The sequence below is a fragment of the Mesoplodon densirostris genome, chromosome 2, assembly GCF_025265405.1.
Source record: "Mesoplodon densirostris isolate mMesDen1 chromosome 2, mMesDen1 primary haplotype, whole genome shotgun sequence".
NCBI lineage: Eukaryota > Metazoa > Chordata > Mammalia > Artiodactyla > Ziphiidae > Mesoplodon > Mesoplodon densirostris.
The window spans coordinates 106,546,390-106,571,047 of NC_082662.1; the positions used below are offsets into that span (position 1 = coordinate 106,546,390).

The 24,658-nt window shown below is 39.5% G+C and overlaps 2 protein-coding genes across 3 annotated transcripts in view; one reads left to right on the plus strand and one right to left on the minus strand.

Moving 5' to 3' along the window:
• The window catches only part of WDR3 (WD repeat domain 3), a 46,248-nt gene extending 37,296 nt beyond the window's left edge, over window positions 1–8,952 (plus strand). For both annotated transcript variants that reach the window (XM_060090363.1, XM_060090362.1), the window contains exons 22-27: window positions 2,417–2,509; window positions 2,991–3,038; window positions 3,703–3,746; window positions 5,608–5,736; window positions 7,139–7,232; window positions 7,537–8,952. In XM_060090363.1, coding sequence (XP_059946346.1) covers window positions 2,417–2,509; window positions 2,991–3,038; window positions 3,703–3,746; window positions 5,608–5,736; window positions 7,139–7,232; window positions 7,537–7,692 — 564 coding nt within the window. In that variant the 3' untranslated portion in view covers window positions 7,693–8,952. The remainder of the gene's footprint in view (window positions 1–2,416; window positions 2,510–2,990; window positions 3,039–3,702; window positions 3,747–5,607; window positions 5,737–7,138; window positions 7,233–7,536) is intronic.
• A 7,201-nt stretch (window positions 8,953–16,153) lies between these two features.
• The window catches only part of SPAG17 (sperm associated antigen 17), a 221,521-nt gene continuing 213,016 nt past the window's right edge, over window positions 16,154–24,658 (minus strand). The window contains exons 45-48 of the mRNA XM_060120028.1: window positions 23,915–24,099; window positions 21,880–21,940; window positions 19,011–19,155; window positions 16,154–16,293 (exon numbers count right to left, since the gene is read on the minus strand). Coding sequence (XP_059976011.1) covers window positions 16,154–16,293; window positions 19,011–19,155; window positions 21,880–21,940; window positions 23,915–24,099 — 531 coding nt within the window. The remainder of the gene's footprint in view (window positions 16,294–19,010; window positions 19,156–21,879; window positions 21,941–23,914; window positions 24,100–24,658) is intronic.

Sequence of the window (24,658 nt, forward strand, 5' to 3'; positions counted from 1 at the left end):
TCTTGGTGTAGGTCTGTTTGTGTTTACCTTGTTTGGGACCCTCTGTGCTTCCTGTACCTGCTTTATCTGTTTCCTTCTTTAGGTTTGGAAAGTTTTTTTTTTTTTTTTTTTGCGGTACGTGGGCCTCCCACCGCTGCGGCCTCTCCCGCTGCGGAGAACAGGCTCCGGACGCGCAGGCCCAGCGGCCACGGCCCACGGGCCCAGCCGCTCCGTGGCACACGGGATCCTCCCAGACCGGGGCACGAACCCACGCCCCCCGCACCGGCAGGCAGACCAACCACTGTGCCACCAGGGAAGCCCAGGTTTGGGAAGTTTTCAGCCATAATTTTTCAAATACATTTTCAATCTCCTTTTCTCTTCCCCTTCTGGAATCCCGATTATGTGTAGATTGGTACATTTTATATTATCCCATAGGTCTCTTATATTGCTTTCATTTTTTCTCACTTGGCTTTCTGTCTGCTGTCCTGATGGGTGATTTCCATCATTTTATCTTCCAGGTTACTTATTCATTCTGCATTATTTATTCTGCTGTTCATTGCCTGTAGTTCAGTTTTTGTCTCGACAAATGAGTTTTCTAATTTTTCTTGGTTCCTCTTTACTGTTTCTAGTTCCTTTTTATAGTACTCTGCATTTCTGTTGATAGCCTTTCCTAATTCCTTCAGTATTTTCATTATCTCCTTTTTGAAATCAGTGTCTATTAGACTGAAGAGGTCTATCTACTGTGGTCTTGGAAGGCTGTTTATATGTGGGAGCATCCTTGTGTAGCCTGTGTGGGTTTAATATTCGTGATGCAAGGGCTGATTTTCGTATGGATGCCTGTTGCCTCTTTTCTCAGCGTGTGCTGGCCATTATCCCCTTAATAGAGAGTGTGCAGATGCAGTGGCTGGTGCCTGGTCGTGGGGTTCTCAGCGGCAGTGGTGGCTCATGTGTGCCCCCGGAACACATCATGGGAGCGGAGGCAGCTCATGATTACTCCTGGAGCTCATGTAGGCAGTGTCCTGCCACCTGAGAGCTTGCTCAGGGAAAACGGCTGCAGGGTGGCTCCCGTGCCTCCCCTCGCACACTGCCCACACAACAGCACCTCTCCAAAGCCCAAGTTTCCACACCCAGCCCTTGCCCGTACTGGCAGATGTGCATCTCAGGCTGGGGAGTGTAGAGCGGTTGCACTGACCCTCTGTGCAGGTCTCTATTCTAGCTGCTGCAGATCGGTTGCTGTTTTCTCCTCCAAGGCTCTGAAGCTCTCCCTCTGTCCTGGCTGATCTCCCTGCCGGTGAGGGGACTTCCCAGGGTGCAGGAACCTTTCTTCTTTCACAGCTCCCTGCCTGGGGTGCAGGTCCTGACCCGATTACTTCCTTACTTTCTTTTTTTTTTTTTTTTTTTTCACTTTTGTCCTACCTGATTACATGGAGATTTTCTTTGCCCTTTCAGGGGTCTGAGGTCTCCTGCCATCATTCAGTAGACATTCTGTGAGAACTATTCGACATGTAGATATGTTTTTGATGTATTTGTGGGAGGAGGTGAGCTTCACGTCCTTCTACTCTGCCATCTTGATCACTCCTGTATCTCATTTTTAAATAGGATCCCAACCAGATAGACCTTTTGTGGCAAAAAGTTGATGAAATTTACAGATGAAGATCATAACCTCTGTTTTCCTCCCTTGTAACCAAGGATAGAAGTAGTGCTGAATCTGTTGGATCAGTGCCTGGTTTCTAGAAAGGAAGGTTTGATCTGAAAGTGGCACCTCTCAGGTGTTCCTGAGAGTTGCCCTACTCAGTGTGTCCACTTGTAGTCTCACCTGAATCCATGACCCAGTCTCCTTGTAAATTAAAAGAGAAAAATCAGGGACTTCCCTCTGGCGCAGTGGTTAAGAATCCACCTGCCATAGTAGGGGACACGGGTTCAATCCCTGCGGGGAAGATCCCACATGCTATGGAGCAACTAAGCCCATGCACCACGACTACTGAGCCTGCGCTCTAGAGCCCACGAGCCACAACTACTGAACCCATGTGCTGCAACTACTGAAGCCTGCGTGCTCTAGGGCCTGCATGCTGCAACTAAGCCTGCATGCTGCGACTACTGAGCCCACATACCTAGAACCTGTGCTCCGCAACAAGAGAAGCCACCGCAATGAGAAGCCCGCATACCGCAACGAAGAGTAGCCCCCGCTCACCGCAACTAGAGAAAGCCTGTGCGCAGCAACGAAGACCTAATGCAGCCAAAAATAAGTAAAATTAAAACAAAACAAAACAAAACCCGAAGACATCTTTGAATGCTGTTTGGCACACTATTGGCACATCTTTATTAAACTGATTCAAGCAATTTCATTTGGTAACTTTTCGTCAGGCCTTCCATTTGCAGTGTTGTGGGATGGTGAGTTTGTTGTGATGACTTCTGTCCTTTGCCATCATCTGTGTAGGCTGAGAGGATCATGGAGGCTATTGAGCTATACCGAGAAGAAACTGCAAAAATGAGAGAACACAAAGCCATTTGTAAAGCTGCAGGGAAAGAGGTAAGACAGTCCATTAAGCTACGGTCTGAGAAACATTTATAAATGGAAACAATTCCTGAGGAAAAAAACATCATTTGGGGATTTATTAACTCAGATCAGGAAATGAGATCAATGTAGTAGAATCTTTTCTAATTCAAACATTAGAAAGAAGGAATTGAGAAGCTTTGTCTTAATAAAAAGCCAACGATAGTTAATTTGAGATCATGGTGATTATTGTATTGAGTTTAAAACTCAGATTCCTGCTTTGGTTTGGGAGGCAGGGTAAACGTTTCGGATTTCTAGATGAAATGTATTGCCCAGACTCATTCATAACTAAGCAGTATTGAAACTAAAAGTTATTATTAAATAATTTAATAATTCTTCAGGGTCAGTTTTTAGAGTCTCTCTTTTCAAAAGTATAAGATATTGTTATGACCCTGCCTGTGATAAGCACTATCAAAGGCTTGATTTTTAATGACTTGATTTAATAATTTCTTCATAGGTTCCTCTTCCCATCAACCCCATCCTGATGGCTTATGGCAGTATCTCTGTGAGTAGACTAATGGTTTCCCCTTGGTTATTCTAAGGTTACTTTCAGGCACAGGAGAGGAAGTGAAGAGGCGTTATGATTTTAGAATAGACATATTGGGAAATACTTTGTCATTAAAAATCTCTTGAATGCTGGAATCCTCTAAGACATTTTATATTTCAAAAGGACCATTTTAGTGTAACTTCAAGTCATCCTTTCTGGTTGGACTGGACTGGCATTCTTTTTTAGTGCTTATTTATGTTTAGTATCCACAGCCCTCTGAAGATTCTATTCATTGAAACTGAAGTTTTTGGAGGAAAAGTTGATATAACTTAGATAAAAGAGGAGAGAGGGAGAATACTGGGACAATGTATGCTTTTAGTGATCTTTAATTACTCAATACTTGCATGTTTCATTCATCACAATAGTAATGTGAGTCAGTGTGTCTTCATTTTATAGATAGGAGACTGTTCTGACTTACAGATTGAAGGGAACATAGTTGATAAGTGGCAGAGCTGGATTGTGAACCCAGATCTGACTCAGTCTAAGCCTGTGCATGTAGTGCCCTTTTTAGAACAGTTTCTCATAAGAAGGAAAGATATCCCTGGTTTTTAGGAGATGGAAATTAGAGAGCTTCAGTTAAGAAATCAAGAGTTTCACTAATGCTGTCACACTTCCTTTATAGCCTTCAGCTTATGTGTTGGAGATTTTTAAAGGAATCAAGTCAAGGTGAGTGCTGGTGCACAGTTATTACAGCTAATACCATTTACCGAACATGAGATAAACAGACATTATAATTGATGGTTATCTTCTTTAGAGGTTTAACTATGCCAAAATTTTGATGGAAAATAATTCACTATAATGTTCTTTTTGAATTAGAACTAGAAGTTTCCTCCTAAAATATGAAGGGAGATATTGAATACTTTTAAAAAGGACAAATGAAGGGCAGTGCTACTTTATATCATAGGTAATGAAATCATCTATAATTCAGTCACAGGTACCAACTGTTAACATTTTTTGTTGTATATTTCCTTTGGCTTATTTTCTGTGTACATACACAGTTGGAATCATATGTATACATTTTTATATCCTGTCCTTTTTCACAGAATATTTACTGAGCACTTGCTCACTTTAGTAATATTCTTCAAAAACACATCATTGAATTAGTTCAAAATATTCCATTGTACATATAGTTACTATTGGGTGGTGCATATGTGTTTGGCTGTTATCAATACTGCTTCAGTAAACACCTCTATATATAAATCTTTGTCGTCATCATTGATTATTTTTCTTAAGGGTCCTACCAGTCTATTAACTAATCAATGGACATGAGCTTTTTAAAGGTTTATGTTGCTTAATTATTGTCAGAGTGCCTGTAATGACTTTTACCAGCTTTTAAAAAATTCTTTGCTGGGCTTCCCTGGTGGCGCAGTGGTTGAGAGTCCGCCTGCTGATGCAGGGGACACGGGTTCGTGCCCCAGTCTGGGAGGATCCCACATGCCGCAGAGCGGCTGGGCCCGTGAGCCATGGCCGCTGAGCCTGGGCGTCCGGAGCCTGTGCTCTGCAATGGGAGAGGCCGCGGCAGTGAGAGGCCCGTGTACCGCAAAAAAAAAAAAAAAAAAAAAAAAATTCTTTGCTGGTTTGAGAGGCAAAAGGTGGTACTGCATTATTTTCCTTTTAATTAACAAAGTTAAAATTTTATTATATTTGTTGGCCATTTGTATTTTTTCCTGTGAATTTTTACTTTCCCTTTCTTGTGCTTTATAGTTGTTTCTCTTACCGTTTTTTTAAGAATTTTTTTATATGTTTTGTCATTCATTTTTGGAATAATATTTGAGTTTCATCTACTGAGAGTTATCATTTTTTTAATAACAAATCACAGTGTCTGAGTATATCCCATACAAGAAACAAACAGGCCCTATCTAAGATAATGAAACTTTGCTAGAGAAATGTAAAAGAAAATTTAGAGTAATGGAGGTACGATGCATTCCTAGATGGGAAGATTCTGTGTTTTAAAGATTTGGTTTTTCTTAAACTGGTCTATAGGTTTGTGATCCCAATTGAAATCCTCTTGAGAGTTGGAATTGATGAAATGATAATAGAACTAGCTCAAGAAAAGTAAAACAAACCAAAAAAAGAACAAGAGGGAGCTGTTCTCCTAGATTAAAAAACTGTAAAAATGCAAAATTAAAACAGTACAGGATTGTTGTCAGAATCAGTTATGAAAACAGACTCTAAAGCCGTAGAACACTCTATGATATAGAAGGACTCAATACATGGTAAAAGAAGTATCATATAAAGATGGGATATACAACAAAAGGCCTTAAAGAAATTGGTTATCTGAAAGAAAAACAGTTAGATTCTCCTACCCTGCCATGGACCAGAATGCATCAAGTAGGTTAAAATACTAAATATAAAAAACCAAAACGTTGAAAAGAGAACCATTTATAATACAGATGTATGTTTAACTCTGGATGGGTAAGATCTACTCAAGTATAAAAGTAGAAAAAAAAAATAGGAGAGGAAAAGATTTTTAAATTGACCATGTTAAGAAACGTGGCATTTTTAATGTTTATTTTTTCCTCTTCAGTGAGCTGGAAGAATCTCTGCTTGTGCTGCCTTTCTCTTACGTCCCAGACATTCTTAAGCTCTTTAATGAATTCATCCAGCTGGGCTCTGATGTTGAACTTCTATGTAGGTGCCTCTTCTTTCTCCTCAGGTAACGTCCTTTCCAAAAGAATATCATGTCTCATCCGCATAACTGCTCCAGTAGTGCCTCACCTGAAGCTGTCCATGCTTTGGGATTAAGAAATGTGATGTTTGTGTTTCAGAGACTGTTGGGAATTTCAGTGCTGCCTGACATAATTCTTATCCTTTGGAATCAGTCTTGCTCATAAAACGCAGATAGTGATGACCCAACTCTAAGTAGCACGAGGTACTATGTTGCTAAGGATGCTCAGGCAGGCGGAGGTCTCCAGGTTACAGTCTAAGGTAGCAGCTCCGGTTCTAGTCAGTTTGCTGAAAGCCCATCTCTGAATGGCCAGTCTGCCTCAGTGTTTCTTTTTGACTATTCAGTTTAAACTAAATGGTCTTGTTTTCATAACAGCATTTTAAGGAGTAGTCAGTTTATTTCCCAGGTCTCTACAAGTACAAATGGAAGGATAGGGGCATATTTGGAGGGAACTAAGAAACGTAAAGAAAATGTTCATTAGATGATATTCTTAAATAGGAAGAATTCTTATTAATATGTAACAGAGGGAAAATATATTTACAAAGGTGTAATATATTCTTATCTCCCACTCTGTCCCCCAGTCTCAAGCCATTATATCAGAGGACAGGAATAGAGGCAAATTTGAACAGTCCTTAAAATGCTATTAGGAAAACAGAAACTGCTCAGCCAATACCAAATAGTTAAAAAGAAAACAGGTGTATTTGGTGAATTAGCCTTTTTTCATGATCATTAACCCTTCATTCCTTTACTTCTTTCAGGATAGTAGCAAATGAACAATGATATGTTTATATTATTCTGTTGTCATATTTACAGTTTAGTTTTTAATTGCTATGGCATATGTGCTATTGAATCGGGGTTACTGATTCTAAGAAACACAGTGAATATTTCTAGCATATTGGGGTGGTAGATGGGTGCTACCTCGCAGGTAGATATGGCAGGTCACAACTGAGGGTGAGGGTGAATGTGGAGGTTAAAGGAGCATGAATCATCAAGGGCATCTTGGTACTCTAGGTCAGAGTTTGATCATCTCTTTTTGGCTGAAATATTAATAAATCTTTGAGTTAGCAATTCTTAGAAGGCCCATTTTCCTCTGATCTTTCCATAGAATGCCATTGTCAAAATCTGTGGCCACCGGGTAGATTGCAAAGAGTCAGCTTTGCAAATGAGTTGAATGTTAGGGTAGTATTTTAAAAATTGTTATTGGATAGAACTGAATAGTAGGAAGAAACTTCCTTAGTTTTTTTTTTCCTAGGAGCATTTCTGTATTCCCATGATCGGTGAAATGATTTTTTTTTTTTGGACATTTTGTCTGTTTGCTAGTTCTAGAAGGGATAGGTAGAGCTAGAAGCACTATCTTTCTTTGTGACATGCCTGGTTTTATTTTTGTTAGGATTCACTTTGGCCAGATCACTAGCAACCAAATGCTTGTGCCCGTGATTGAAAAATTAAAGGAAACAACTATTTCAAAAGTCAGCCAAGTCCGGGTAAGTATCTTTGTAGAGACAGAACAAGGAGCGGAAAATTCTAGTGTGTATGTTACTTACAAGTAGCATAGTGTGCTGTGCCCTGTCTTTGGTGATATTGACCTGACATGCATGTATATTTAAGATGAGGTTTTTGTTGGAGCTAGTAGACATAAGGAAAACAAACAAACAAACAAACAAGGAAAAACCTTAGGGAAGGATGAGTAGCAACATATGAAGCTTTGGTTCCCCTGACTCACATACGCTGCGATATTGAACTGAATTGAGAGGAAGTTTATTTAATCTCTCTTGTATTCTTTCTCAGGATGTTATCGGCTTCAACATGGCAGGTCTTGAGTATCTCAAGAGGGAATGTGAGGCAAAAAGTGAAGTTATGTTTTTTGCTGATGCTACCAGCCACTTGGAAGAAAAGAAGAGGAAAAAGAAAAAGAGGGAGAAGCTGATTTTAACATTGACTTAGAACTGAAATGTGGTGCCTTTTTCAACTTTTTCTTGAAAAGGACTTCCAAACTAAGCAGCAGTAGAGTTGGTGTAATCTTTGAAATAAATAAGAGGTTATCATGTTGCAAAACAAAGATCATAGGATGTGTTTCCTAACTTTGCCTGAGGGAATTCCAACATAGCAGTATGGGCTCCATTTCTTGGACTGAAACACAGACTAGTTTAAAATCTGTGCTCTGAATGGCAAGCCCTGCAGGAGTTGTTCCCTTTATATTCTAGCAGGAAGCAAAGAACTTTTTTAAAATTAAGTATTTGTTTCACTAGAGTTGAAATTAACATTTCTGAAGTTTTCCTTATTTCTTTTATGTCAGAAGATTTGTTGGGTAACTTGTTGCCTCTCTGTATTAGGTTTTACTGCCTGCTGAGACAATCAGGTATGTAACTGATTGCCCTCTGCCTGTAACTGCAGAGTCTTGGACTTACAGAGCTGAAAGGGACCATAAAAGTTATCTAGAACAGCCTCTTTAAACTTAACCTCTTGCAGGTTATCTGTGTATAAAAAGCTCCTAATTGCTGTTTATACTTCTCTAAGTAGTTGTTTCTAATTAAAGAGTAGTCAAGCAGAGATGCCTTGCTGTGCTTTCTGGGTGAGTAATACACTGTATGTATGTATGTATGTATGTATGTATGTATGTGTGTGTGTGTGTGTGTATATATATGTGGTAGGGAAGTGGGAATGTTTTAGGAAAGGAAATTGACACATACCTTTGGGACTAGGCTTTTCTTTGTGGGAAGTTTTTAAATCACTAATTGGATCTCCTTGTTATAGATCTGTGCAGATTTCCCATATCTTCTTGAGTGTAGTTTGTATGTTTCTATGAATTTGTCCTTTCATCTACCTTGCTGTTTGTAGTGCTACCATTTTCTTGCCAGTCTCAGAGCTGCAGTTCTTATCTGTCCCAAACCACAAGTCTATTATTGTTCCTAAGCATAACACAGTTACTGAACTGAAGTAAGGGATTGAGCAGTAGGATTTTTTGAACAGAATGAGAGTAAAAAAGAATATAGGCATGGAGTTCCTGAGGCTTAACTGTGGAAAGGCAAGAGAACAGAAAGTATGGTGAATTCTAGGTGCTTTCCAGTCTGAAGAATCAACCTTTTTAGGCAGTTATTCCTGCCACCAAGGAGAGGAGTTACTTAATTCTCTCATCATAACTTGATGAGAGCAAAGGCTGTTTGTGCTTCTTGGAGTTGTTCATTGAAACAGAAAGAAATTGAAACATTATCGATGGTTTGCAAACCAAAACAAGTTCCAGGTGGGTACTCTAGATGTATATGTCATTAAAAATTATTTTGTTTTAAAAGTGCTGCTTTCTTATAGTTTTGCAGCTATTTAAGGTTGATCAGAGTGACAGTACTAGGGGATTTAAAGGTGCTTCCGTCTGATGTTACACTAATCAAAGAGAAGGGGAACTTACCTCAGATAAAGTGAAATGTACAGTAAGTAACTGAGCTATATAGCTTTTGGTCAAAGTATTTGAAACTCCTTACCTAAAAGTTTGAGGTTAACAGGTGAGTTTAAAAAAAAATTCTAAGCCAAGCTAATTTCTAGTCATTAAGTCAGCATTTATTGGTTTAGCCAGCCATTGGCTACACACAGTCCTTTGTACTGAAACCACTTAATGAATAATCTCTTGCAAATGATGCATTGTTACCTATGGAAGCCTGTAATGCCATAAAGAGGAGGCTCATGAATGGTTTATTAGGAGTATACCATCTAAGCTTAACTTAGAAATAAATAAATCTCCATATGTCTATATATACTTATTTCAAATAAGCTTAGATGGTATACTCCTAATAAGAAGTATATGCTTAACAATTTGAGATTCCCTGGCTAGAAGTTAGGTGCTTAGTGTAGTAATTGTATTAATTAAAGTGTTTCTCTGTGACAAGTATCATAAGTCATATCTCATCCCAAGGAAGTCTAGCAGAGCATCTAGGACAGTGACCAAGGAGACAGTGGTGTCTGTCACTGGCATCTAGGGTTCCACTCACCTATCCGTCAGTGCAGCCTTTCCAGGCCAGACCAGGCAAGAGCTTAGGAGGAAGCCACCTGGCCTACAAACAGTATCTACAATCCATCCCTTTCCTCATAATCTAAGAGCCTTAGTTTTGAGATAGGACTAAGGCTCTTAAGGATAACATCACCTTATATTCTACGTCCTATCTCTATTTCTGAGGTTGTGAGATGCGAGCAGCTCTGATGTGTACCGCAGTCGCTGGCCCGATCCTTGTTAGGGCCGAGCACTAGCTGCCCTTGTATAATCCCTACCCCCACAAGCGTAGGCTGGACCTAGTGACCTGCTTCTAAAGAATAGAATACAACAAATGTAATAGGATATCTCTTCCAAGGTTAGGTTATAAAACCCTGAATTCTGCCTTGCTCGTGCTCTCTCAGGTCTTCTTTATCGCTCTGGTAAACACAAGCTGCCATGTTGTGAGATGCCCTGAGGGCAGTGTCCAGACAACAGCCAGTGAGGGACTGAGGTCCTCAGTCTAACAGCCTGTAAGAAGCTGCATCCTGCCAACGGCTGCTTGAGTGAGCTGAAAGCAGGTTCACTCCTAGTTAAGCCAGAGTACCCAACAGCTCTGTGCCTGGATTCCTGACCCACACAAGCTATGAGATCATAATGTCTGTTGCTTTAAGCTTACTGAGTTTTGGGGTAATTTGTTACGTAGCAATAGATAACTAATACAGCTTCTGTAGAGCAAATTGCCTAACCTGGTTATGTTTCAGATTACTCATCTACAAAATGGCATGATGCTACCTACACTGAAGTTATAAAGTACTTACCACTGGCTCAGAGTAAACACAGAATATGTTACTTTTACTGTGTGAGACATACAAGGTATAAACCTATAGAATGATTCCAATATATACATAGATAAGATTGAAAAGAAATGGATTAAAATGTTATCTGTCAGATATTACAGAAAATCTTTACAATAGATGTCTAATATGAGTAAGTACATTGGGCATCTTTTAATGTCATTAACTCATAATATGAACAAAGAGGCATAAAGACAACATCACTTAAGACATTTCTTCTATTAGGTACATTCATGTCATTACTTTTTTTTTTTTTTTGAGTGCTTATTCATTCTTTACTTATTTCCAAACCTTCCCAGTGTTGAAAAGATAATTATTCAGCTATGGGACAGTTTAATCTCTAGTTGGCTAAGGTTACTGGATCAGTAATTCATACTCATGTTACAGTCATCATCGTAGACAGGCTAAGGAAATAGTCCTACTTACTAGTCAAGATTTTGAGACTACAGAGGAGCTATAGGGACTAAATTCACCCAAGTCATTCTTTCTGAAGCATATAAGGATATGCTTAGTCCTTTTTAAAAACGATTTCCTATATCAATAGGGGACTCAAAGATCATACCTCTTCCAATTGTTTCATGTGATTTGGGTAACAGGAATCCTATATTTGCACTCAGATTTCAGTTAACTTCTCTCAATTCCTGATTGAGTTCTGAACTTCTTTAGCAATGAGTCACAATTTTGAAGCATGTCATTCATTACTTTTGATAGATTGGTGCCAACAGACATTATGAAAATTTGAAAGCTCTTCTGTAGTTTTCAGAATTATCTAGCTAGAGTTTCAAACTTTACCACTACTTAGTTTAAGATAACTTCTGAAAGGCATCGACTAGAACCGAGATAAATCACATCTTAATCAGTGGTTCCCCAAGTATATTCCAAGACCCCTAGGGGTCTGAAGACTCTTTCGAGGAGTCCGCAAGGTCAAAAATGTTTCAAAACAATAAATTTAATAGTGTCCTCCAGAAATTCATGTCCACCCAGAACCTATAAATGTGATCTTATTTGGAATTTGGGTCTTTACAAATATAATTAGTTAAGATTAGGCCATTCCAGATAAGATTAAATCCAATGATTTGCTTTTATAAGAATGCCATGTGATGTACAGCTACATGTAAAAGAATGAAATTAGAACATTCTCTAACACCATACCCAAAAATAAACTCAAAATGGATCAAAGACCTAAATGTAAGGCCAGACATTATAAAACTCTTAGGGGAAAATAGAGAACACCCTTTGACATAAATCTCAGCAATATCTTTTTGGATCCACCTCATAGAGTAAGGAAAATAAAAACAAAAACAAGTGGGACCTAATAAAACTTAAAGCTTTTGCACAACAAAGGAAACCATAAACAAAATGAAGAGACAGCCCCCAGAATGGGAGAAAATATCTGCAGACAAAGCAACCAACAAGGGATTAATCTCTAAACTATACAAACAGCTCATGCAGCCCTACATTAAAAAAAAAAAAAAAAAGGCACATGAAAAGATGCTCAACATCACTAATTATCAGAGCAATGCAAACCAAAACTACAACGAGGTACTACCTCACATCGGTCAGAATGTCCATCATGAAAAAGTCTACACACAATAAATGCTGGAGAGGGTGTGGAGAAAAGGGAACCCTCCTACACTGTTGGTACCACCACTATGGAGAACAGTATGGAGGTTCCTTAAAAAACTAAAAATAGAACTACCATATGATCCAGTAATCCCACTCCCGGGCATATATCTGGAGAAAACCATAATTCAAAAAGATACATGGGGCCTCCCTGGTGGCGCAGTGGTTAAGAATCCGCCTGCCGATGCAGGGGATACGGGTTCGTGCCCCGGTCTGGGAGGATCCCATATGCCGCGGAGTGGCTGGGTCCGTGAGCCATGGCCGCTGGGCCTGCGCATCCGGAGCCTGTGCTCCGCAACGGGAGAGGCCACAACAGTGAGAGGCCCGCATACCGCAAAAAGAAAAAAAAAAAAAAAGATACATGGGGCCTCCCTGGTGGCGCAGTGGTTAAGAGTCCGCCTGCCGATGCAGGGGATACGGGTTCGTGCCCCGGTCTGGGAGGATCCCATATGCCGCGGAGCGGCTGGGCCCGTGAGCCATGGCCGCTGGGCCTGCGCATCCGGAGCCTGTGCTCCGCAACGGGAGAGGCCACAACAGTGAGAGGCCCACATACCGCAAAAAGAAAAAAAAATTAAAAAAAAGATACATGCACCCCAATGTTCATTGCAGCACTATTTACAATAGCCAAGACATGGAAACGATCTAAAAGTCCATTGACAGATGAATGGATAAAGCAAATGTACATATATACAATGGAATATTACTCAGCCATAAAAAATGAAATAATGCCATTTGCAGCAACGTGGATGAACCGAGAGATTATCATCCTAAATGAAGTAAGTCAGAGAAAGACCTATCATATGATACCACTCATATGTGGAATTAATTTAAAAATGATACAAATGAACTTATTTACAAAACAGAAACAGACTTACACATATCAAAACAAACTTATGGTTTCCAAAGGGGAAATGTGGCAGGGAGGGATAAATCAGGAGCTTGGGATAAATATACATACACTACTATATATAAGGTAGATGGCCAACAAGGACCTGCTGTATAGCACAGGGAACTCAATGTTGTGTGATGACCTACATGAGAAAAGAATCTAAAATAGAATAATATATGTATATGTATAACTTAATCACTTTTCTGTACACCTGACACTAACACAACATTGTACATCAACTATACTCCAGTAAAATTTTTAAAAAAAGAATGCCATGTGAGGACACACAGGGAGGGAGGACACATGACAGCAGAGGCAGAGATTGGGATTGGAGTGACAGCAGCTACAACCCTAGGAACACCAAGGATTCTGTCTACCACCAGAAACTAGGAGAGAGGCATGGAACAAATTCCCTCAGTGCTTCCAGAAGGAACGAACTCTCTAATACCTTGGTTTCAGACCTCCTAAACTGCAAGAGAATAAATATCCATTGTTTTAAGCCACCCAGTGTGGTCATTTGTTATGGCCGCCTCAGGAAACTGATAACAAATTTTGGTACCAGGAAGTGAGGTACTGCTATAGCAAATACCTAAAAATATGGAAGTGGCTTTGGAATCAAGTAATGGGTGAAAGCAGGAAGAATTTTGAGCTACATGATAGAAGAAAGTCTAGATTACCTTGAACAGACTGTTGGTAGAAATAATGGACAGTAAAAGCACTTTTGGTGAGGGTTCAGAAGGAAGTGATGGGGAAAGTAAAGAACACTTCAGGCATCTTAGAGAATTCCTACATCATGAACAGAATTTGGTATACATATGAACATTAAAGGTGATTTTGCTAAGACCTCAGGTGGAAATGAAGAATGTTATTGGACAGTGGAGGAAAAGTGATCCTTGTTACGAAGTGGCAGAAAACTTGGCTGAACTGTGTTCTGCTTTTGGGTAAAAAGTAGAACTTATAAGCAATGAAATTGGATTTCCAAGCAAAACATGGAAGATATGTCCTGGTTTCTTGCTGCTTATAGTAAAATACAAGAGGAAAGAGATAAACTGAGGAAGGAAATGGTCAGCAGAAAGTAACCTGAACATGATGATTTGGAAAATTCACAGCCAGTCCATATTGCAGGAAATGCTAAAGCATGCTCTGGAGAGTTCATCAAGGGTGCAGCTGGAAAACCTAGTGGAGAAATTAGGTTTGTGACCATGAGTATAATCAACCATCTCAGCAGAATTTAGGAACAGAGGTGAGACTATCCAGGAAGGACCTGTGGAGAACCCTCACGTCTAATGGCGTAGATCTCCTTGACATCCATGAAGACTGATGCCTTTTGAGAATGTTCTGTCAGCAGAAACACTGCCTGCTTGGCCTGGGGGACAGAGACAAGAAATGAAGGAAGGCTGCCAGACTTCTGGGCTTCTATAAGCAGGAAATGGGGTGCCCAGAGGATAAGACTGTGTCCCAGGCTAACAACTGAGAGGGTAGGGCCCACAAGGCGTCTGTGGGTCTAGAGGGGGGTGCTGTTGAAGCCTCTGGCCCAGAGGGCAGATCAGACACAGATAATTATGCTCAGGCTTTGAAACCTTAGGAAATCCACCCCTCTGCACTGCAAACACTTAAATCGGTGACTCCTTTATTCTTTCCATTTTCTCCTTTTAGAATGGGAATGTCTTCTTATACTATTTTGCAAGCTGACAAATTGTTTCTAGTTTCACAAGTCCATAGATAGAGAGGACACCATGATAGGTGAAGACTTTGGGAAGTATTGGGATGGAGTGAGTGCATTTTGCATGTGAGATGGGCATAAATTTTGGGGAACCAGAGGGTGGACTGTACTGAGTTTATCCCCACAAAACTCATGTCTACCAGGACTTACGAATGTGATCTTATTTGTAAATAGGGTCTTTATAGATGCAATCAAGTTAAGATGAGGTCATTCAAGATTAGAGGAGCCCCTAAAACCAATGACTATTGTTCTTATAAGGAGAGACATATAGAAATACACAGGGAAGAATGCCACTGGGGACAGAGGCAGAGATCAGAGTGAGTTATAAGCTAAGGAACACCAAGGACTTCTGGCAACCACCAGAAGTTAGGAAAGAGGCACAGAACAAATTCTCCCTCAGAGCCTCTAGAAGGAACCAACCCCTGCTGCCACCTTGATTTCAAACGTCTGGCCCCCCAAACTGCAAGAGAAAAAATATCTATTGTTTTAAGCCACCTGGTCTGCGGTACTTTGTTATGGCAGCCTCGAGACACAAATACAGATTTATTACAGCAGCCCTAGGAAACTAATGCAAGATGCTATTGGCCTTTTTCTCTCATGAGCGTACAGAGGAGTTTTCCAGAGACTATGTGATGTGTGATATGGTGACAGATTGAATACAGAGCAGATGTGAGAATCCAGCTATGTCCTATTAAGCCAGACATTGAAAAGATTTGCAAAAATGTAATACTCTTCTTATTAATTTTTGTTTGGAAAAGTTATTTTTCATTAACAATTTATTTATGGTAATATACTGGGTTTATTTTTTAATAAATTATAAGTTTTTCCAAGTTTTAATTCTAATTTGGTAAATATTGATAATATGACCCACATAAACAAAAGGTTTTTGGGATCCTCAATAATTTTTAAGAATACATGAGGAGTCTTGAGTCCAAAAAATTTAAGAACCACTAGCCTAACTGTAAATTCTCAAGTCCAAAAGGGCATCCTGCTGTTTGTGTTTGTACCCTTGTTTTTTGGAGAGTCCGATCAACATCAAAAATAGCACTTGAAAGAGTGAACTTTAGAATCACATTGAAGTAGGTTAGATTTTTACTGCTTCAAGATTCTCTGAGCCTCAGTTTCCTTATTTATAAAGTGGGGAAAATATCTATCTTGTAGATAGTATGAGGATTAGATAGTTTATGACTATGAAGGGGTAGTTGTTATAATTATTAAAAACAAATATTTTCATTCCACCAGACTAAGTGGCTCATTGGTTGCTGGCTGTATGAAGATGGGAATGAATGCAAGGTCTAAGGCCTCAAGTTTGAATGGATGACAATCAAATTACAAATTTGTTACTTACCTGACACCTAATGTGGAGAAACTTTACGGGACATGAAGATTCCAAGTGCAGAGGAAGAAACTGTAGAAATCTTCTGGACCATAGGATTTTCTTTTCCCTGGGGAAAATCTTTTGGTCTCTTATCATAATTGCTGCTTGTTAAAACTGGTAAAATACCCATTAAGGACTATTACTTTCATGAACAAATGATTTGTATATGCAAACTCAGATAACATTTTAGAATTAGAATCTCTAGCACATTTAGCTCAATTTTAGGTATTTTCTGTCTAATGCAAATTCTACACGCCATGTTTAGGGGATGAAGGATGGCTATTGATCTCCTGTAATTTCTTCTGTTCCCCCTAGAGTATGTTTTCTGCTAAGGGTGACTGGCCTTTCTATACGTGCCATCAATCACCATAACCAGGTCCCAGGCCACATCAACATCCAGATTTCATGGTTTTTTGGTGGGGAGGGGCAGGGGGACAGGCCTTGGGAAATGGACTATGAACTATCATTGTTGTCACTGGAAGTAGAGTAAGGATTTAATAAAACTCTTTTCCCCATCTCTCTGTGCCTGACAGATGGTCTCTAATCTATAAGCAAGGAAATAGAAATTTTATTAACATAAATGCAAAATTATTTAATTGCTGTGATCAGCCACAGGGATTCAGTTAGTCTGGATCAGCATCTAATAACTTATGTGAAGAGGATGTAAGAGGACTTGATTTAATTCCCAGAGTGGGGAAAATTGTTCCCAGTGAGGTCTTTTGTGACCACCCTGCTATAAACTGCAATCCTTAACACTCGCTATACTTCCTTTCCTACTTTACGTTTTCTCCCTTGTACTTATCACCATTGTAGTCCATGTTTCACTTATTTTGTCTATTGTCTGTCCTCCCACTGGAATGTAAGCTTACATAAAGGCAGAAATTTGTATCTCTTGTTCATTGCTGTATCCCCAATGCCTAGCACATTAGAAAAACTTATGATCTTTGAAAGAATGAACAAATGAATCCAACTCCATTTCTACTGAAATCAAGGTCATCTGACACAAGTTCCCCTAAATTTCTTTCACCTCAGAATGTCTGGATCCTTAGCCATCTTTGTTCTCTCCCTTGCCAAGACTAACACTTCAGCTCTGTTCTTGATTATTCTCTTGCCCTCTTTTGGATACTGCTGGTTCAGTCCTCTCATTCATATTTCTAATGTTTCTCTTCTGATCCACTCTTTCCAGCCCACAAACACACTAAACTGAAAATCTCTCCTTTTCTCTGTTGCCTCCCTGAGGTACTCTTTCAGGTACCATATACTCTTGCTGTTTCCTTTAATAATAGATTGAAAATGTATCCACACTCAATATTTCTGCTTTCTTAACACCCAGCCGTTCTTCACGTTCTGCAGTTTGGTTTTTGTCCCAACCAAATCTAGTGGTCCTATTTAAATCCAAAGTCTCCTTGATATCTCTATAGCATCTGTCAACTGTGTCCATAGTTTCCTTGAAACTCTTTGAGATAGTTCATGTTTTGCTAATTGCTTGTTCTGTCTCCACTGGTGCCCTCTTTTTTCTCCTGCTCCCTAAACAGACTCCACATTTCTTCTCCTTCCCCATACCTTCTATCATCACCTCTGTAGCTGACACTTAAAATTATTATATCTCCAGACTCCTCAATTGAGATCCACTCCTGAGTCTCCATGTTTCATTACCTGAGCCCCAAACCTTGCAGGTGAACTCTTATGTCCTCTTACTTCCTTTTCTCAGTGGGTCCCACCTTAGATTTTACAGTACCCCCTGCCAAATGTCTTTCATCCACGTCCCTCTTTCCCAACTATAGTTGCCACACTATACTTCTTGTCCTTACACTTGGCCTGTTGATGTAGCCTTCCAATGGTTCTTTGCATATCCAGTAACTCTTCTCCTTCAGCATATCCTGTACAATAACACTGGATTCATTTTTATAAAGATACGCTGATTATATCACCCATTGGATCAGAATTTCAATGATTCACTGTTGCTTATATAATAAAGCCAAGGATTCAAAATCTCCCATAACTTGATTCCAACCAACTTTCCCACTATATTACTAATACTCTAATCTCTCAACAAATTGAACTCCCTGCTTCCCCTCCTGAACACCTGGAGATTTCCTATTGCTACACTTTTGTTCATTCTTCCTAGTTTAAGTCTCCTTTCATCAAAGTTTTTGCATTCTATAAGACCCAGCTCAAATATCAAATAGATATAACTGTAACACAAAGTAATATATGATTCATGCTGTTGGAGTACAATATAGGAATCAAGTGTGAAAACTTTATTTCTGCTACCAGACTATGTAAGTCTTTTAGGATAGAGTCCAATTTTCATTTTTATATTTGATAAAATATTTCATAGAGTACCTTGCATATAATAGGTTCTCGATACCTGTATATTCTACCTGCAAGAGACACCTGTATATTCTATCTGCAAGAGACACCAGTATGAAGGAATGTATTGTAATTCAGTGTATGTCCATTCAACTTCTATAATAAGGTATCTCCTATCCCCCAACAAGATTACAAGTTGTTTTTTTTTATGACAAAGACTTACTTTTTAAAAAAATTCTGATTGTCTGATACCCCATAGACAGCCAATAATATTGAGATTTATCCAACTTACAGTCACATGTACTATGTTAGGCACTTTGCTAGATGCTTTCAAAGATGAATGAAGATACAAGTCTTTGTCCTAAGAAATTTAACTCTATGGTTTTAAAAATAGAATAAATGAAGCTACAGAGTGCAGATGTGAGGGGATTAGAAAATAGCATTTTGACTTTTGTATACTCCTTGCTCAAATGTAATTTTTGCACTATATATGACTACTCAAATTGAACTTTAAAGGATATTTGCTTCCACAGGTAAGAATAGGACATCATGCTCAGTCATAATCTCTATATTGTGAAAGATGTGTGCTGATCCCTTGGCACCATCCTCTCCAACAGCCATGGCAAATAACTCCACTTTCAGTTCTGCCTGCAAACCAGGAGCCACCTATAAGATACAATGCAGCTTTAGAATCAGACATGTATGAGTTCAAATCTTGATTTTTAACATGACTTTGGGCAAGTTACTCAAACTCTCTAATCTTGTTTCCTCATCTATAAATTTGGCACAAATGAATGATTGCTGTTCTAGCATTTAGAAGAATTACTTCATGGATTAGTTAGGTTGAATTCCATTGAGTAAGCGGGACCCAGGAAAAAGTGCTGAAGGAGAACATCAAGTGCTATTTAAGAAAAAGCATAAGGAAACTAAATGCCAGGATGCTGGAGGGCAAACTTTCATGATGTCTGTAACTGTGCTATTTCTTGAATATCAGTAGCATGTTTCTATTTATTGTCATCCTTGTAGATAAAGATAAATTTAATCTAAGATAAATATAAATTTCATCTTAAATTTAATCTAAGAGACTGGGTGAATCTCACAATTCCCCTGCCCTGCCCCTTGGTTTACAGTATTCCTAATGTAGGACCTGCAATGTGGCAAAGCCAGTAGAGGGAGACAGAATTAGTTTAAATGCCAAACTGCTTAGATCTGAAAGCTACATGGAAGAGGTTTGTACCAACAAAAAAGAAACCTGATATATAAAGAAGAAGAAACACAGCAAGGAATAGGCTTCTTGCTTTGCTCCTTGAAAAGAACACTAGCCAGGAAAGAAAGAGCTGTTTATGTTTCTAAGCTGCCTCTCTAGGAGGTGGGTTAAAAAGCAGACTTGAGAACAGTTATCTGGAAAAAATAAATCAGAAGAAACTACCACATGGAAAGCAGTTAGGTACGAATGGAATTTTTTTCTTCAATAGAGTTTTATAAATAATAGAATTGAAAAATGTTTCAGTTTTTCAACAGTGTGCTTGTAAGCATCTATCTGCACACTGGAGAGTATCCAACAGCTCTGTTTTAAGACCCGGGACCTTAGCCCTCCAAGCCCAACAACCAGAGCAGGACTGGGGAATGATGACATTCTGCACAAGGGCAGCTGGAGGACTGTTATCACACAGGTTTACCCAGGCTTGGAGTACATTCATTCAGTGTTGGCAAAGAACCAAGCTGAACAGTGGTGAGATTTAGATATGGAGAAGTCTAGAGGTTACATTCTTTGCCAGAGCCAAAACCTACTATCAAAAAGACAAAAATAATAATAATAACAAACAGTATAGAATGAGCTTCAAAGAATACAAGCTGGGTTCTTAGTACGTATAAAGGTTCATCCAGCAGTCGTTTGGCTTTTGGCTAATCCCTACTTTAAATGAAAAAGATTTGCTAACTTCCCAGAACAGTGGGAGAAAAGCTTGCTTTAACTGTGTTTTTGCTTTATGTTGTGAAGATTCTGAAATTTTGACACAGTACAATGATGAATTGTTTTGGAGAGGTACTCATGAATTAGTGGATCTAATCCCAAAATGTATTTCTGTTTGGAAATTGCAGCCTGCATACTACAATTTTATAGAGATCATAAGATACTGGAGCTGGAAGAGGGCTAAGAAATGATCAGTCTAAGCTCCTCCTTCTATAGACGAGGAAAGCAAGGTGCAGAGGATTAATTAACCAAAAACATCACTGAGCTGCTTGGTGGCATAGTCAGGACAAGAAGCCAAATTTCTTTGCACTATAGCCAACCGATGCTTCTGTGTCAATGTATAGCAACTGTGGCTGCTTTAAGATCTTGGGATTCACTGAGCACTATGTGCTGGTTATGGGACTGGACGCCCTTGCTCAGAGTTCCCATGAGCCTGTGCAGTCCCCATCTGTGACAAATGGTTCACGTACCTACCAGACTTCCTCACATCATCTGTCACTCAATCACACATCTCTCGAGTGCCCACCACGTGTCCTGCTCTGTAAGCTCCTTATGTGTCTCACTCATCTTTAACATCCCCTGTACCCTGCCACTATCACTGGCATATGGGAGGAACTCAAAGCTTGTTGACTGAAATGAAAGGTGTGTTAAAGCAGCAAGATGATATACTGACCAAGAAATAAAAGTTAAGATTGAAGGTGTGATTTTTATTATCTTTTGAGACAGCCTTTTGTTTATAACATACTATACTTCTGAAATTCTAATTTGAAGTAAGTGGCAGTATACACATTTTATACTAAACACCTCATTTGGGGGAATGTATCAAATAAAATCAGAATAGGTTGACATTTTAAAATTTGTATTTTCAGAGATTTTTGGAGAAATGAGACAGATGGTGACTTTAAATATACTACTATTTCTTAATATGTTATTAAATGATATTCTGACAAATACCAAGAGAACAAACCAGATTTACATAAAATGTAAACAATGAAATATTTCAAGTTTTTCAAGTGATTTTTCACTTTGCAGAAGGATTTGTCACAGGATATCTTTAGGTAATCAGTTTACCAAGTGCATGTTAAATCATATTTAATGTTTTAAAAGGTATTTTCAGACAACTGTATAGAACTGCAGTATTGGGACAAGTGAAGTGAACTTCAGAAATGGTTCCATAGCTGGAAGTTTAACTCTATTTACACACAGATCTGCTCATGGTTGTTACATGAAGTAAGTGACATCAAGCCAGATGTTGAACCAATACCAGGAACCTTTTGTTTATGATACTAGAAAAAGTAGACTTAAACATGGTTTAAACTGAAACAGGTAGAACGACTTAAAAATCACTTGACTGGAAACATATACATATCTGTACACACACACATGGACACACACAACAGATAGCACATAGGACTTACAGGCCCAGGTTTGTAAGTCACTTTCAGTCCTGTGCTGGGTGGGGGCTGCTTCACCCTAAACCTACCAGGAAAAAAGATGGGAATAAATTGATGCCATAATGAAAAACATGAGCACGAATGAACTGGGAAGTAATAAAACCAGGAAGGTGTTAATATTCCCTACACAGGAGCAAGGGGTCCAGACTAGTAGAAAAACAACCTAATATCCAGTTGGAAAAAGAATCTGGGGCCTGTTTCACAACTGACTTTCCAACAGTTTTCATCGGCGTCAAACTGACTCCAACCTGAGTTTCAACCCTTTGTTATCGGATGCTGACGAGCAGCTCGGGTCTGGGCAGAAGGTGGCGAAGGTTTGGCTGGCGCGTGCACTGCAGTGTAGCCGCCAGCGTGAACACACATACTGACTGCCAGGTCATTAAGCTGAAGAATAAAGGCTCCTTTGGAAAGCAGCAGAGCATGGGAGCCAGTCTTTCTCTGCCATGGTATGGGGTTTGCAAGTTTGGGGAGAAGAGAAACAGAAAAGGCTCAGAAAACGTTGGTGAACTTGAAAAGCCCGGTGCTCACACGTGGTGCCTATTGATCTCTTCCCCTTCCTGTGGTTTGTGGGTTCTGCCTGAAGGTTAAAGACCTGGAGTAAATTAAAATGCCAAGGGAAGCCTACCTCCATCTACCCAACTCCCTCTACCAGCCACTTTGCTGTCTGCCCTGTGGTGGCTGAGTTGAACAAGCTGAGGATTGAAATCTATAAAACTAAAATTCTGTACTGGACACACAGGGTCTGCATGGGTGGTTTTAATTTGTTTGAGGTTGACTCTGCATTTCTCCCCACCCACTTTGTGGCAACAACCTAAATAAACAACAATGTCCGATCTGGCGGCTTGGGTCCCTCGTCAGGTTGTTTGTGAGGAAGTAAATTTGATTCCTGAAGTTGAGAATTCACCTCAATTAAAATGGGACGGTGATCTTTTCAATCAGATGCTCCTGTAGCTTTGTTCCATCTGACTTCCAATCCTGAATTTAGAATCACAAACATTCTCAAACTTGCTACTGATCCTGAGAATAACTCTGCACTTGAAATAAACATGTATCCCATTTTTATGGGGGGAAAAACTCGACATAATCCTGAAGCTTAATTCAAAATAGTATAGAGGAGATTTTGTGATTGGGAGTTGTCTTGGCATAGATACATGGTATATTGACCCAGTGGGAAGGACTGATCTCCCACAAGAAGCAGTGACCACAGCTGTGTTGATAAAGCAAGGTGCTCCAATGAGCTGGTACTCAGGAGATCTGAGATCTACCCTTGCTGTAGCCTACAAAACCTTAAAACAAGTTACTCAGTTTGTTCCTTTATATAATAGTCTCTAAGGTTCTACACACTCTAAAATTGTATTGGTTTTGATCTGAAAATGAAGGGCTAAGGTGACTTCCTTGTCACTTAATGCCAGATACAGTATATTTTCTATTCGGAGTACAGGCTGTGAGTTAAGGTACTTGTTTATAATTCCAAGTCATATCACCAGAGTCAAAATGACCCTGATGATTAAGGGTTAATTTTTTTCCCTTTTTTCCTCAACTATGCAGAATTAATGTAATTAAAATCATGTTTAGATCACAAAGTGCCAACCAATGTTAGCTGGTATTATAGTTGGTGGTAGATTTGAGAAATAGACTTTCAAGTTTTGTGCATTAGTTATTGTTTTGTGTATTAGTTATTGTAACACTTGTACAACTTCTCTTTCATTTTTTGCTAGTACAGATCAGGTCTTGAGGTGCTTCTAACCAAAGTATGGATAAAAATTAATGGAAAGGCAAAGAAATACCTACTCTATAGTTGAGGCTTGGTAAGTACTAATTTGTTGAATAATGAATGAATGGATGAATTAGTGAGTAAATGAATGAATGATGTTAAGACTCAAGAGTTCGGGTGTAATTACAATTCAGTTCAATAAACATTCACTGATGTAGGCAACCAAAGAAAAGTCACAGAGTAGGGGAAGGTGCTCTGAGCATACACTTGGAACCTTGGCCTCACCTGCAGAAGTCCACTCCAACATTCTTGAGCTTTACAGTGGTTGCATAGGTGTGTCCTTCTTTGAGCACTCCAAACGTCACTGAGGGCGGGAGAAGATGGAATCCAAAGGGGGATGAATTTACATTATTAGTGGCAGCAGATGCAACAGAGGATGTTTTCACCCTTCCTCCAACAGAATCTTGCACCTTGCATTGAGAAAAAAAGCAATAAAGCATAATAAAATGGTTCTATTTTGCATTCCCAAGATAATAAAAAGACTCTGACCCCACACATCCCCAGACTAGACCATGAAGCAAAGCATGCAAGAAGCTTACCCTGTCCTCCAGCCAGCCTACAGCCACTGCACAAGGCAAGGCCTTGCAGCCAACCAAGCCAAAGCCAGCTTTACCCCAGCATGCCCACAGTAGTAGGCCCTACCATACAGAAAGGCACCTGCAGCCCACATAAGGGCACCCCTTGACTACACAGCTCTGGTGACCAGAGGGGAGCATGCTGCTGGGCCCATGGGACATCTCCTACATGAGGCTACTTCTCCAAGATTGGGCAATGTAACCATCATTAGAAATAAACACAGAGAATTGGGAAAAATGAGGAGACAGAAGAATATGTTCCAAACAAAGGAACAACACATAACCTCAGAAAAAGAACTAAACAAAGTGGAGGTAAGCAATCCAGCCAATAAAGAGTCAAGATAATGATCATAAAGATGCTCACTAAACTCAGGAGAAAAATGAATGAATATGG